Source organism: Mus caroli, unplaced genomic scaffold (assembly GCF_978045245.1).
Source record: "Mus caroli unplaced genomic scaffold, Mus_caroli_1 scaffold_13, whole genome shotgun sequence".
In the NCBI taxonomy this organism is placed as follows: domain Eukaryota; kingdom Metazoa; phylum Chordata; class Mammalia; order Rodentia; family Muridae; genus Mus; species Mus caroli.
In genome coordinates, this window is record NW_028227268.1 from 87,522,795 (window position 1) to 87,537,215 (window position 14,421).

General features: G+C 46.7%; 1 protein-coding gene across 1 annotated transcript in view; it reads left to right on the forward strand.

Moving 5' to 3' along the window:
* Wwc1 (WW and C2 domain containing 1) overlaps positions 1-10,894 on the forward strand; it is a 141,566-nt gene extending 130,672 nt beyond the window's left edge. The window contains exons 20-23 of the mRNA XM_021176839.3: positions 5,593-5,685; positions 7,342-7,575; positions 8,881-9,002; positions 10,062-10,894. Of these exons, the coding sequence (XP_021032498.1) occupies positions 5,593-5,685; positions 7,342-7,575; positions 8,881-9,002; positions 10,062-10,128 (516 nt within the window). The 3' untranslated portion in view covers positions 10,129-10,894. The remainder of the gene's footprint in view (positions 1-5,592; positions 5,686-7,341; positions 7,576-8,880; positions 9,003-10,061) is intronic.
* The last annotated feature ends 3,527 nt before the right edge of the window (positions 10,895-14,421 follow it).

Sequence of the window (14,421 nt, forward strand, 5' to 3'; positions counted from 1 at the left end):
TCTTATAAAGGACAACATTTAATTGGGGCTGGCTTACAGGTTCGGAGGTTCAGTCCATTATCATCAAGGTGGGAGCATGGCAGCATCCAGGCAGGCATGGTGCAGTAGGAGCTGAGAGCTCTACATCTTCACCTGAAGGATGCTAGCAGAATACTGACTTTCAGACAGCTAGGATGAGGGTCTTAACGGCCCACACCCACAGTGACACACCTACTCCAACAAGGCCACACCTCCTAATAGTGCCACTCCCTGGCCCAAGCATATACAAACTGTCACAAAGACACAAACCTTTATATTTGTAATAAACCTTAAAGGCTCTAGAGCTGAGCATATATCAACCCTCCATGCTGTTTTGTCTACTTTGCTATCCCTAATCCCAAGATATCATTTGCTATATTCTGCCTGGGCCTCTCTTACTCCAACAGGCTGCTCCGAATGGCCATGTGCTCAGGACCCTCCTACTCTAGGGCACCTTCTTCCCCTGTAACCTTCCTCCTCCTCCTCCATCTCTGCCTTAGACCCCAAGCCCAGGAACCTTCAGCCCCGCCTACCTCTCTTCTGCCTGGCTATAGGCTGTAGGCATCTTTATTAACCAATCATGGATAACTTGGGGGACAAGGTTTACACAATGAAAGCTGGTGTACATGAGGATCTGCTCATCTTGGAACAATCAGGTCTTGGGATACAGTGTTTACCATTTGGATACATAGAAGCACTGGACCAACCCATTAAAACCACTGTCTGGCTTCCCAGAATGTCCTTTAACCAAGTGCTTCCTCTTCCGTGAATGTTCTTATACATGCCTTTTAAAGGCTCTGTGTGTATGAACACCACAGCAAGATGCTACTGCCTCTTTAGTTTTGAGTTGCATTGCAACAGGACTGTTTTGTGGCTATGTACACCACAAAATACATCTAAAACCAAGTACCTGGCTGAGTATAGCGGGCCACACCCATAAGAACTCCAGGTCATGCCAGGGGCCGGGGAGAGGGCCCAAGCCTGCAGTAGCAGCAGTGGGGAGGAACTGCCAGAAGGATCAGAAATTCTAAATCACCTTTGGCTACCTAGCAACTTCAAGGCCAACCTCGGCTACATAAAACCCTACATTAAAAACAAATTAAGTGCTCTATGAGGGCGAAGGGAGTGTGTTAGTTAAAGAGTGAGAAAGTCAGCTAACTGTGATGGTGCAGACTGTGACCCCGGGACTTAGAAAGGCTGAGGCAGGAGGATCCTCAGTTTAAGGTTAGCAAGACCAGAGTGGGCTACAACTGTCCCATCCTTTGCAGCCCCACACCCCACACACCCCTGACAAGGTAAGTAAGAACATATTAGCTTAGAGATTTAGCTTCATGGCAGACTGCTTGTCTAGTAGCTTAGCAAGTGCAATGCCCTGTGTCTGATGCTCTGTACTGGGAGTTTAAAAAAGGAAAGGCTTGGTAACCAGGCCTGTCCATCAGTGGCAGCATACTTCTGTGAGCTTCTTTCCTTATTGTTCACACTCTGCCCTCTCTTCCCAACGGCCACTTACTGAGCTCAGGAGCCTTCCCAGCTCTATAGCCTCCGGGCTTCCTGCCACCGTCAGAACTCCTAGACCTGGCCAAGAACTTGGCCGCAGGCTGGTTGGTTTTGAGATACTGAGAATGAACCTAGCTAGGCTTGCCCATGCTAGGCCAGAGCTCTGCCTCAACTCAATTCCTTTCTTCAGTTGATCTGTTGTTAAAATTACCAGCTTAAAGAAATTTAAAGATGGCTAGTGAGATAGCTCAGTGGTTAAGAACACTGACTGCGGGGGCTGGTGAGATGGCTCAGTGGTTAAGAGCACCGACTGCTCTTCCCAAGGTCCTGAGTTCAAATCCCAGCAACCACATGGTGGCTCACAACCATCTGTAACAAGATCTGACGCCCTCTTCTGGAGTATCTGAAGACAGCTACAGTGTACTCACATAAAATAAAATAAATAAATCTTTAAAAAAAAAAAAAAAAAAAAAAAAAAAAAGAACACTGACTGCTCTTCCAAAGGTCCTGAGTTCAAATCCCAGCAACCATATGGTGGCTCACAACCACCCATAATGAGATCTGGTGCCCTCTTCTGGTGCGTCTGAAGTCAACTACAGTGTACTTGTGTATAATAATAAATAAATCTTTGGGCCGGAGCAAGCAGGGACTGAGCAATTGGAACTAACCAAAGCGAGCAGAGGTCCTAAAAACCCAATTCCCAACAACCACACGAAGGTTCACAACTATCTATACAGCTACAGTGTACTCACATACATAAAATAAATAAATAAAATAAACCTTAAAAAAAAGAAATTTAAAGATAATAGTGTTTAACATTACATTCCAGTTCACTGGGGAGGGTGGAAAGAGTAGAGGAAGGGACTGTTTGAGACTCCCTCCCAGGCTACATCTTCTCAAGGTAGTTGGCTTAGAGCTCTGCATTCCATCTCTCTGTCTCTGTCTCTGTCTCTGTCTCTCTTCCAGCTGCCACCCTTTCCTGACTCTCCAACTCAGCAAACCCTTTCTGGGCTAGCCTATGTTCCTTCATGCATGGAGGGTCTGGGTACCCACCAAGTCCAAGGGGTCGGGTCAGTCATTCTTGCTGCCTGGGCTCTAGAACTAGCTGCTGCCCCAAGCCTGCCTTGAATGTAGCACACCTAAGGCCATGTGCATGCCTTATGTGAGTGCTGGGCTGAAGTGATGCCTGCTGCCTTCCCTGCCAGAACCTTACAGATCCACTGAGTAGTATGGATCAGTACAAACAGCCTTCCTCTCTCGTTTTGGAGAGGGGAGGGGGGTTTCCAAGGTCCCAGGAGCCCACCTCCAAGTCCTTTCATGTAAAAACGGAGGTCTCCTCTTCTGGGTAAAGCTTCAAGCCAGTCATTCGACCAATCAGCATCTGTGGGAGTGATGCAGGCCCAGCGCATATGGGCTGCAAAGCTTATAGGAAATGTGGCGTTTCCTGAAGTCAAGGAACGCTGATGTTGGAGACCCTGCATTCTAGTGAAGGATGCTACGGTTAAGTCAGCTCACGATTGTAGAGAGAAAAATCAGTCAGTGCTTCTGACGGGGGGTTAGGGGGTGGTGGCTGAAGGAGTTAGAGAAGCCTTTGGGGTGACAGCTAAGACCTCAGCTTTTGCAGATCAACTACCTCGTGAGCATGCAGTGAAAAATCAAATAAATGAATGCCACTCATCAAAAGTCACACCGAGGGAAATCAGGGGTTGGCTACACCAGGGGAAATTAATGCTTGTTTATCTTTGGGATTAGAATATAGCTGAGGTTTTGTTACATGGGGAAAATAGAAAATAGAAGCATCTCAGTGAAGTGTAACTCATTTGTGCACCCAGCCCATCGGTTACATAGTATCCAGTACTCCTTCTTCAGTGAACATGGATGTCTGTGTGCCAGCATATGCCAGAGTGCAGGTGTCTGTGGAAGCCAGAAGAGGCAGCTGGCCATCCCCGAGCTGGAGTTAGAGGTGTGAGCTATGGCTGGGAGCTGCCTGACATGGGTGCTAGGATCCAAACTTTGGTCCTCTGCATGAACAGCGAGTGCTCTTACCCACTGACCCATCTGTGCAGCCCCAGTAGCCATCTGTTTTCAGCGCCGAGGTATCACAGTGTTATGTTCAGGAATCTTTGTTTTACTTAATAATAACCCAAAAGACAAGAGCAGCAAGGCCTGCCATTGAGGCCGCCGCCCAGGAGCTGTCACGATTTCCCTTAGTGAAAAGGCAAACATTCTTCTGACGTGAGGAGAGAAAAACTATTCTGCACTGAAGTTGCTGGGATCTGTAGGAATCTGTTATTTCCAATCACTAACTATGTTGATTTTATGAATCACGACTTAATTGTTACGTGTGTATGGGAGAAACATGTAAACACGGGGTGGGTGCTGTCTGTGGCTTCAGGTGTCTGATGGCTTCTAGGACTGGCAGTCTATCCTGATGCCTCTATCAGTCTCCTGCCACCGTGGGCCACCCAAACTCTGATTGGACTGCTGTTTTCTCCACTTGTTGTGTGATTCCAGATTTCAGAGGTGGAGCCAGGAGAGTCAAGGCCAGCTTCGGCTCCATAAACAGCCCAGGGCCAACCTGGGCTCCATGAGACCTCATCTCCAAAAACTAAAGTGAACAAAAAATGAAGTTCAAAAATGAATGTAGCCTTCCCTGCTGTCTTATAACTTGATCTTTAATATATAAACATCTGGGTCTTAAGGATCTACTGTTCTGGGGCTAGAGAGATGGCTCAGCAATTAAGAGCACTGATTGCTCTTCCCCAGGTCCTGAGTTTAATTTCCAGCACCCACATGGTGGCTCACAAGCATCTGTAATGGGTAACCCTCTCTGGTGTGTGTGAAGACAGCTACAGTGTACTCATATACATAAAATAAATAAATAAATAAATAGCCACCTCTAGTTGAAACAATTAAGTGTGAGGCTGTCTTCAGGTCCCCCGTGCAACCAGTAGGTATCTCTACATGAATTCCACAGTGCTGTGCGCAGCTCGAGTCTGTCGTAGCACACTGGGCCATGCGGTTTCCATTTGCTGATCTCTGCTTGTAAACTGTAAAGCCACCTTTGTCTCTCAGGAACGTTTGTGTGAACTGAAGCTATAACTGAGGTACTGAGTGTGGAGTTAGGGCCTCCACCCACGTGCTCACCGTTTGCCCTGTGTCTGGTCTGCTTCAGACTCCGCCTGGCACAGGGACTATTAGTGTCCTTATCTTTAGTCACGATGAACAGCCACGAAAATAATGAAACTAATAGCTTCTCATTAGAGACCCTCAGCAGTGAACGGACAGCTGCCGGGCCGATGCAGTAGCACAGTACACTTAACCCTGCCCGTCCTCCCCTGCAGGAGAAAGGCTGTCATAGCTGAGAATGGGGGCCTCTGGGGAAACATGAAAAATGGCCAGTGCAGGGATTTGAGTGGGGAAGATGGTTGAGCCCAGCTTTTTTGCAGAGTCTGTATATTCTTTCTCTATATGGGTGTGTCTCCTTGGCCTTGGGGCACCCCCCCCCCAGCACATCTCTTCGCTTGCAGTACTCACTTGCAGTACTGAAGACTCGGCATATGCTCGACTCATGCTTTATCTCTGGCCCAGATATCTGTTTCCAAAGAGGACAGGGACAAGTGCGTGTAAGCAGCTCTTTGCATGGCAGGACAAAGGGACAGTATATCCTACAGTGGTGGTACCTCATCAGACCCCGCTGAGCAGCTCTTCCATGGCTTTGGGTGGGTTCTATGACTCGTGAGCTCCTATGCCCTGCACGTAATATGGTGACTGTCCTTGCACAGTGTCGTGAGGATACCCCAAGGTGACTCATCACCCCAAGGTGACTCATCTAATTTAGGGTCACGAGGAGACAACGGCACACACCACGCCTAATGCATGTTTAGCCAGTGGTCACCATAAAGGGATGGGAAGTCCAGAGCAAAGCCTGCAACAGGAAGCTCAGAGCCTGGGTGGAATCTGGGGAAGTGATCTCTTCCTGTTCCCACTGGACCCTTTTTTTTGTGGGGGTCAGGGGGAGCAGTGTCCAGAACACACTCTTCCCGTGCCTGACTTCCTCTGCTTTCTCTCTTGCAGCTGAACCGAAGTGACAGTGATAGTTCTACGCTGTCCAAGAAGCCACCTTTTGTGCGAAACTCCCTGGAGCGGCGCAGCGTCAGGATGAAGCGGGTAAGAGCCACCTTAATGACCCTTCTGTGCCTGCTGCTCTTCACTTCGGGAAGGCCTATGGATAGCCCGAGGCTGGCGTGTCAGGGAGAAGGGGAGGGGGTAGGCCGGGATGGGTGGGCTGGCTCTGCAGATAAAGGTGCTTGTTGTGTGACTGACGACCTGAGTTCCTGGGGACCCAGGGAAAAGTCTAAGTCAAGAACCAACTTCACACAGTTGTCCTCTTACCTCTTACACGTGCACCATGCGTGCACATACAGTCACTCTTGGGTGTGTATACACACACACACACACACAATGATAGATCAGACAGACAGACAGATGTTCACTCTGGAAAAATACTCTAGAACCTCCACATTTTTTGTCCCTACATTTCTGCTGTCGGGCTGGGGAAATGACTCAGTGGGTGAGGGCACTTGTTTTGCAAGCATGAGGACTCAAGTTTGAAACTTTACATAAAAAGCCAGACATGGTTGTGCTTGTCTGTAACCCGAGCGTTAGGGGTGAGGTGGAGACACAGGTCTCATTAGCCAGGCCTAACCAAAATGTCACGTCCTGGTGCAGTGAGAGACCCTGTCTCAAGGCGGTAAGATGGAGAGATGGGGGAGACACCCAATACGATGCACTCACCTCTCGCTGCTCTGGCCTCTTTCTAAACCTACAGCTATTTTTGCATCCAGGCCTTGGTAAGATCCAGCCATAGCCCTAGAGGTCACTGAGAGGGTGGTTGCCTAGTGTGTGCAAAGGCTCACAAAACAAACTAAAGCAATAATACAACTTAGCAAGTCCGCAGGCTGTGAGACTGCCTTCAGGAATGGATTGGTCCAAACCCTGAAATAGTTCCAGCAGGTCTCTTGCCTCACAGCAGGTCTCACAACACTGTTCCTGCCAAGCCTCCTCCTCCTCCTGCTTCTTTTTGAGATAGGTTTTTCTGTGTAGCCCTGGCTGTCTTGTAATTTTCTCTATAGATGAGGCTGGCCTCAAATTTATAGAGATTCCCCTGCCTGTGCATCCCAAGTGCCAGGGTTAAGGCCCTGCGCCACCACTGCCCTACTCTTTAAGTTTTTATTGATTCTTTGTAAATTTCACATCATGCACCCCAGTCCCACTCATTTTCTAGTTCTTCCATATCAGCCCTCCATCCTTGTAACCTACCCCCAAAAGGAAAAAAAATTTTTAATTAAAAAAAAAAAAAATCAGCAACAAAAACATGATGCAGTGTGTCCTAGATAACCGAATTCTTGAGCAGAGTCTGGCTACTGGAGGCACACAGTCCAGATGTTGCCCAGTGTAATATGCATTGAGACAACCCCGAGGGCAGGTTAGCACCAGACACCATTCACAGAATGCAAATGCAGTCAGCACTGCTAGGGAATCTCAGCTCTCCCACCACACTCCACACACTCTAACCTAGAGCCCCAGCTGCGTAGACACTAACAGGCAGGCCCCTGGAGGGCTGTTGTAAAAAGGGGAACTGGAGCCGCATGACAATGGAGTCCCTGGTATGTGTTGCACATCCTGTGTGACTGCGAGAGTATATTCTGTAAGAAGGGTATCTGCACATAAAAGAAGGCAGGTGTTGGGGTTCAGAGGACTGGATCTGTGGGTTTCTGGGCTGAGCCCTCTGGCAGGCGTGAACATCTTCTCCACCCCCCGCAGCCTTCCTCCGTCAAGTCCCTGCGCACAGAGCGCCTGATCCGCACCTCGCTGGACCTAGAACTAGACCTGCAGGCCACGAGGACCTGGCACAGCCAGCTGACTCAGGAGATCTCAGTGCTGAAGGAGCTGAAGGAGCATTTGGAGCAAGCCAAGAACCACGGGGAGAAGGAGCTGCCACAGTGGCTGCGTGAAGATGAGCGCTTCCGCTTGCTACTGAGGATGCTGGAGAAGAAGGTGAGTAACACTGGCTGGCTGCCTCTCAGCATCCTGTGATCCCACTGTGGGGGGCCCTGAGGGGGCCCTCGTCTTCGCTCTACAGATGTTTCTATTGATTTTTTTTATGTGAGTGCTTACGATTCAGCCCCACTCACTGTGAGTCCTTCATCAGATACAGCAAGCATCTTATCCAGGTGGGCCATGCACATAAGGGTGAAGCAGGAGAATTACCAGGAGTTCAATATGTAAACCATATACCGAATTCTAGTCTAGATGACTAAGCTAGACTGAAACCCTGTCTCAAATGCAAACAAACAAACAAACAAACAAAAACAACAACCAAAAAAATAATCAATCAAACAAAAGAAAGGGGCTGGAGAGATGGCTCAGTGGTTAAGGGTGTAAGACTCCAGGGAGCCTTAGCTTACTGGGGACCCCCTGAGTGAACCACATGGAGCAGGGATGGATGCAAAAAAAAAAAAAAAAAAAAAAAACAAGAGGAATTTATTGTTCCACTGCACTGGGGTCATCAAGACCCAGAGAAGAGGTGGCGACGCCCAGCACCCATTTGGGGAGTTTTTATATGGTTTCCAGGGCATCAGCATCTAGGCACAATATGATTGGCGGAACAGGGCGCCCTTTAAACTGATTGGTCTTTAGGGAATGAGGTGACAAGGACTTCCCTTGTCTGAAGGTGGGCAATGGTCAGTCCTGCAGAATGTGTCCCCACCCGCAGGTCGGTTCTGCCCTGTTGTCCGAGGAATGTTAATTAGCCTCGCCCTTCAGCAAGGGCAAGTGTTTCATGACCTTCCCAAAGTTCCTGAGCTGACCTTTTCAAGGGCACTGTCTGTTCTTCCAGAGGTTCTTGGGTTCAATTCCCAGCAACCACATGGCGGCTCACAACCATCTGTAATGGGATCTGATGCCCTCCTCTGGCACACAGGTATACATGCAGATAGAGTACTCATATACATAAAACTGAACGCATTTTTTTAAAAAATAAAATTTAAAAAACAAAAATCAAAAGTCAAACAAACAAAATTGAGCCATTTTCTTGGTCTGTAAAATCAAAGCACTGTAAAATCTCCCCTCCCAAGTGCCTGAGGAGCAGGTAAGAAACACACTTCACTAGGCGTGTCCTGTCACAGTTCCTTCTAAACCCTGCCTCAATTCTCAGTGGTCATCGGTGGATGATGTGAACATAGCCCATTATCCTTCTACACAATGCCGACTCTATGGTACAGACTCTGCATTGCTAACAGCTCCTCCTGCAGGCTGGAGGACTCTCTCCCACCTCACACTCTTGCTTGCCTTGCCTCCCAGGTGGATCGTGGGGAGCACAAGAGCGAGCTGCAAGCCGACAAGATGATGAGAGCTGCTGCCAAGGATGTGCACAGGCTTCGAGGCCAGAGCTGTAAGGAGCCCCCAGAAGTGCAGTCTTTCAGGTGAGTGGATGATGCCAGTCTCATGCCGCCTGGCCTTCATCACCTTTGCTGGCCTCGTGTTCCCTGCTCCTGGGCACTGACTGCTCCTGTTGCTAGCAGAGCTGTAGCCTACATGGGAACAGATGTTCATCCTCTGCCAGGCTCCCATAATGCTGTGAGTACTGTGGTGCTCTGGATCCAGTCCCCACACAGCTCAGCCCAGTTTGTGAGATCCTCTTGTTTAATGAACGAGCCACCTGCCTTATCCTTTCCTCTCAGCCTTTTCGGTACCTGGTAATTGCAGGGGCCTGGCTGGTGATAAAGAGGGGAGTGGCGTGCAATGGATGCTCACCTAATTTCCTGCCTCTGCTTGCTAGCCTGCCTAATAGAATCACAGCTGTGTGCTTGCCTTGCTGGGCCTATACGTGTCAGAGGAGGGTCACAGATGTCATTTGGTGTGGGCCTTCCAACACAAAGGGATTTAGATTCATCCTCTATCCACTATAGTGTGAGTTCAAGGCCAACCTGTGTTCCATGAGACCCTGCCTCAAACACACATAAAAACCAAAAACAAACCAATGTTCATATACATACACACACACACACACACACACACGCATATGTATATGTTTCCTGTATTGATCATGCTAATGGGTCAAGCATGATTTTGTCTCCTATGTCACTCACTGCAAAGATATTTGACTCGTGTGTGTGTGTGTGTGTGTGTGTGTGTGTGTGTGTGTGTATTTGTTTGCTGTTAAAGATGGGTCTATGTGGCTAGGAACTCAAAATCTCAGACCCAAGCTGTGTTTGTCCATGCCTCTCAAGTTGCTGGGACTAGAGGCGTGTATCACCATGTTCAGGGTCCATAGATTTCAGATTTCACAGCCAGAGTTCAGGCATGCTAACAGCATTTAATAGTTGCCAGGGCTATCACTAAGTATCCTACAGTATATAGCAGAGGTGTCTCTCAGTGGCAGACTGTGTGATTGGGATACATGATGCCCTGACCCTGAGCAGGCTTTATCCTGTCCATACCTATGTGCCCAGTGAGGTTGAAACACCTGTTTTCCATCACAGGGAGAAAATGGCATTTTTCACCCGGCCTCGGATGAACATCCCAGCTCTCTCTGCAGATGACGTCTAACCACCAGAAAAGTATTTCCTTTGTCTCGTGCGCGCGCGTGCGGACCAAGCTGTGAAGGCTGACTGTGACTAACGTTATTTATGAGGCATTATATGAAGGTACTGAGTCACAAGTCCCCGAGCGCTCTTGTTGGTTTGAAGACAAACAGATTTTTTTTTTTAATTTCAGGTTTTCTTGTTATTATTTAAAAAAAAAATGACAAAGCAACCATAACAACAAAAACAAAAACCAAACAAAACAAAAAAACCAGCATTAAAATGACAAGATTGTATAGTTTGTATATTTAGGAATGTATTTTTGGGAAAGAATTTAAATGAACTAAAGCAGCATTAAGTGGCTGCTAGTCTTAAAACTGTCTAGAGTTTTCTTTTTGTACAGCAACAACTTTCAGAGGTTTCCCTGCAATAAAAAAAATAAAGTCGTATTTGAGGGGCGACAATCCTCAAAGGAGGTCCCGCAGGTGGCACAGCACAGCTAGCCTGCCCTGGTTAACGTTATTTTGTACAATAATACAAAGACAAGGATGTACAGTAACCGTGGGGGAATTCGAAGACTGTCCGAGGATCTTTGTGAGCTGTGATGTGTCTTTCATGTGGCCACGTGACCGTGACCGGAAGCAGGTAGCCTGGAGCTGGATGAACAGCCCTGACTGGTGACAGGCCACACCCATCTCAGATGCCCAGTGACGCCGCTGTGGGAGTGAGGGGAGGGCTGCGGAGAACTGCGTTTGGATCTATCTCTAACAATAAAGTGGCCTTTTAAGAAAGAGCTTCTTGTCATTTGTCCTTTTCACATCTTCACTTTTATTATGTCCCTGATTTCATTCAGCTCCAAGTCCTGAGGGAAGAAATTTGTTTTCCTTTTTCTTTTCTTTTTCGAGTTATACTTATTTGTCCATTAGATTAAAGTGACTGCTCAGCTCTTTGGGAACCTAAGGTCTGGTGGTGTATGTCTGTGTTTCCAGAACCTTCAAGGTGGACACAGGAGTTCGAGACCATCTCAGCAGTATGAAAACCTGTACTTAAAAACTGAGCCTGGAGAGATGGCTCAGGAGTTAAAGGCACTGGCTACTCTTCCTGGAGAACAGTATTTGATTCTAAGCACCCATATCGTGGCTCGCAGCTATATGTAATTCCAGTTTCTGAGACCCTTTCTGGTCTCTGTGCATACCAAGTATGCATATGGTGCACAGACAGACATGCACCCACAATGCACATAAATAAATGACTAATGGGACATTGAGAGATGTGTCAGCAATTAAGAATGCTTACTGCTCTTCCAGAGGACTAACAACTGGTGCCCCGCACCCACGTCAGTCGGCTCACAACCAGCTATAACTCAACATACACTCATGCTCCTATGCACATAGCCTGACACACACAAGTACACATAATTCAAACTAAAACAAAGTTTAAGCCTAGTTTTATTATTTTAAAAGGAGGTACCTAAGCATACCAAGTGCAAAGGCTACACAAGAGCCATAGAATCACATCTTTCCCCTCACCACAGCTCTAGTCACTAAAAGTTTATTTTTAGCTGGGTTATCTTTACAATATCCTATACAGAAGGTACGATTATGATCTTGTGGTCTTGTTATTCTGAGATAGGGTCACACTGTAGTTCAGGCTGGCCTCAAACTCAAAACAGTTGTCTTGCCATAGCCTTTCTGGGATTATCAGCATGATTTTTGTGTGCTTTTTCAAGATGGATGGATGAATATGGATGGATAGGATTATGTTCACTTCTATTTTATGTGTATGGGTATTTTGCCTGCACAGATGTGTGCACCCCTGCATGTGGGTGCAATGCCTATAGAGACCAGAAGAGGTCATTGGGTCCTCTTGGAACTGAGTTACATCCAGTTGTTAGCTAACATGTGGGTGCTGGGATTTGAACCCAGGGCTTCTGGCACAGAAGTCAGTGCTCTTAACCTCTGAGTCACCTCTCCACCTCAATGTGCACTTTATATTATTTTATTTTATTTTATTTTATTTGGTTACATATTGACACCAGTTTGGTCTCAAACTTATACTGTAGTCTAAGATGGCCTTGCTTGTTTTTAAAGATTCCTTTTATTTATATGTATATCCAAAGATGCCCATGAAGGCCAGCAGAGTTTTGTCCCCTGGAATTAGAGTTATAGGGGGGTCATGGGCCACCTATATTTCACATGAGTGCCAGTCATCTGGCAGAGTAGCAAGGGCCCTTAACCGCAGGTCTTGTTTTGTTTATAAAGAAAGGGTCTCTCTCAGCTAGGCATTCTGACAGGTGCTTTTAATCCCTGTATTATTCAGGCCCAGCCTGTTCTACATGGCAAGTTTTAGGATATCCAGGGCTAGCTTAGTGAAACCTTGGAGAAGGGGTCGGGGGGGGGGGGGGAAGAGGGAAGAGGAAGAGGAAAGAAACAAAAGGAAAGAGACCAAGTTTTGGGGTTAGGGCTGTGGCTCAATAGAATAGTAGTGTGGTTTAGCAAGCACAAAGCCCTGGGCTTAATCCCAGCACTGAAAGAAAAGAATTAAAGACAAGACTTTGGAAACTAAAGCCCTGTATTGTTTATCCAGTGTTTGCTGTTGTAGACCGAATTACTGAGATCCAGCATCCGCTGCTGAGAGTTACTCTCTACTGCTATTAGTTAAGTTGCAATGTTAAACCACAGTAGTGAAGTTTATATTCCATTTGTTATATTCTAGATGCTTCTGGAGTAACTCATTTCCATATCTTTGACCCATACCATGCGTACAGCTATCCCCAGAGCACGTTGCTAACCGAATGGGAATATGGTAAGGATAGCCATCAATTACTGCCAACTATATAGGATAGTGGGTAAATGAAGCTAATTGGAAATAGCAGGTCACAGGCTTGATGTTATGTACTTCTGGCCCACGATATGTATCTGATTCCCTAGGTTTCATATCTCACGCACCAGACACACCTTGTTCACCATTTCAGCCCCTGACACAGTATTCCCTAACACATGACAATTACTGACTGACTGAAGGAAAGTCAAAGTCCTTCCAATCCTGCTGTGTATCAATGGGGACATAGGCGTTTCTCAGTGGCTTGTGACCTCTTTTTCTTCCTTCCTTCTTACTTTCTTTCTTCCTTTTTTTGCTTGTTTGCTTACTTACCTGGAGACAGGTCCAGGACTCTACAGTCCTAAAACTAACTAACTCAGGCTGGACTGAATTCACAGCAATCACAGTTTTGTATGTATGTGTGTTTAACATTTTTTTATGTGCTGTGGTGATAGCCAAGTGCCTTAATGCAGCATTTTCTCAAAGTGGGTATAGGTACCACTGGTGACAATATAGAAAACTATAGGCCCGGAGAGGCGGCAGATGTAATCCCAGAAGACAGGAAATGCTTGAGTTTTAGGCCAGCTTGCTCTACTTAGCAAAAAGAAAACATAGGTAGATATGGCTGCATTCTTTATTATCTATACTAATATGTTGATTGTTTTTGAGAGTTTATGTATTTTATGTATATGGGTGTTTTGTCTGCATGTATGCTTGCACACCAGAAGAGAGCATCAAATACCAGGGAACTACATGTTCATAGGTGAGTGTGAGCTGCCATGTGAATACTGGGATCAAACTAGGACCTCTGGGAAAAAAACAGCCAGTGCTCTCAACTACTGAGCCACCTCTCAAGTCCTATATTTATTTAATATGTAGCATCTATAGCCCACACACTCAGCCCATGGATTCATAGATATTGTTTAGGATGAAGATAAGTAAATTTTAACGTGAACTAAATCCATCTTGGTGGTAAATCCACGTTACCACGACCCTTGGGAGGTGGAAAGAAAAACATCAGAAGTGCAAGACTATCACTCAGCACACAGTGCAAGGCTACCCTGGGCTACATTTTTCAAACAAACAGAAGAGCCTGAGAGATGCTCCAAGAGGCTGCCTGGCCCAAGTCATTGTACCACCTTCCTTTCTTGGTAATTAAAACATTGTTAGCCTGGTATGGTAGAACATATAGTGCTAAGGAGGCTGAGGCAGGAGGATGGAGAGTCAAAGGTCAGAGTGGAATACAAAATGTCCACACATGCACGTGCGCGCGCGCACTACACATACAATGAAAAGGAAAGCCATTGTTTTCTCTTTCCCCTTTCAGACAGTCTCTGTAAGTTTAAGGACCTTTTTTGTCATACATTCTCAACATCTTCACATCCTGGAGAGAGTATTCTAGCACCTTAATGTGAACAACAACAAAAATGCCTGTTTAACAGAGGAATGAGTTGCAGGCAGTGGTGGCGCATGCCTTTAATCCCAGCACCTGGGAGGC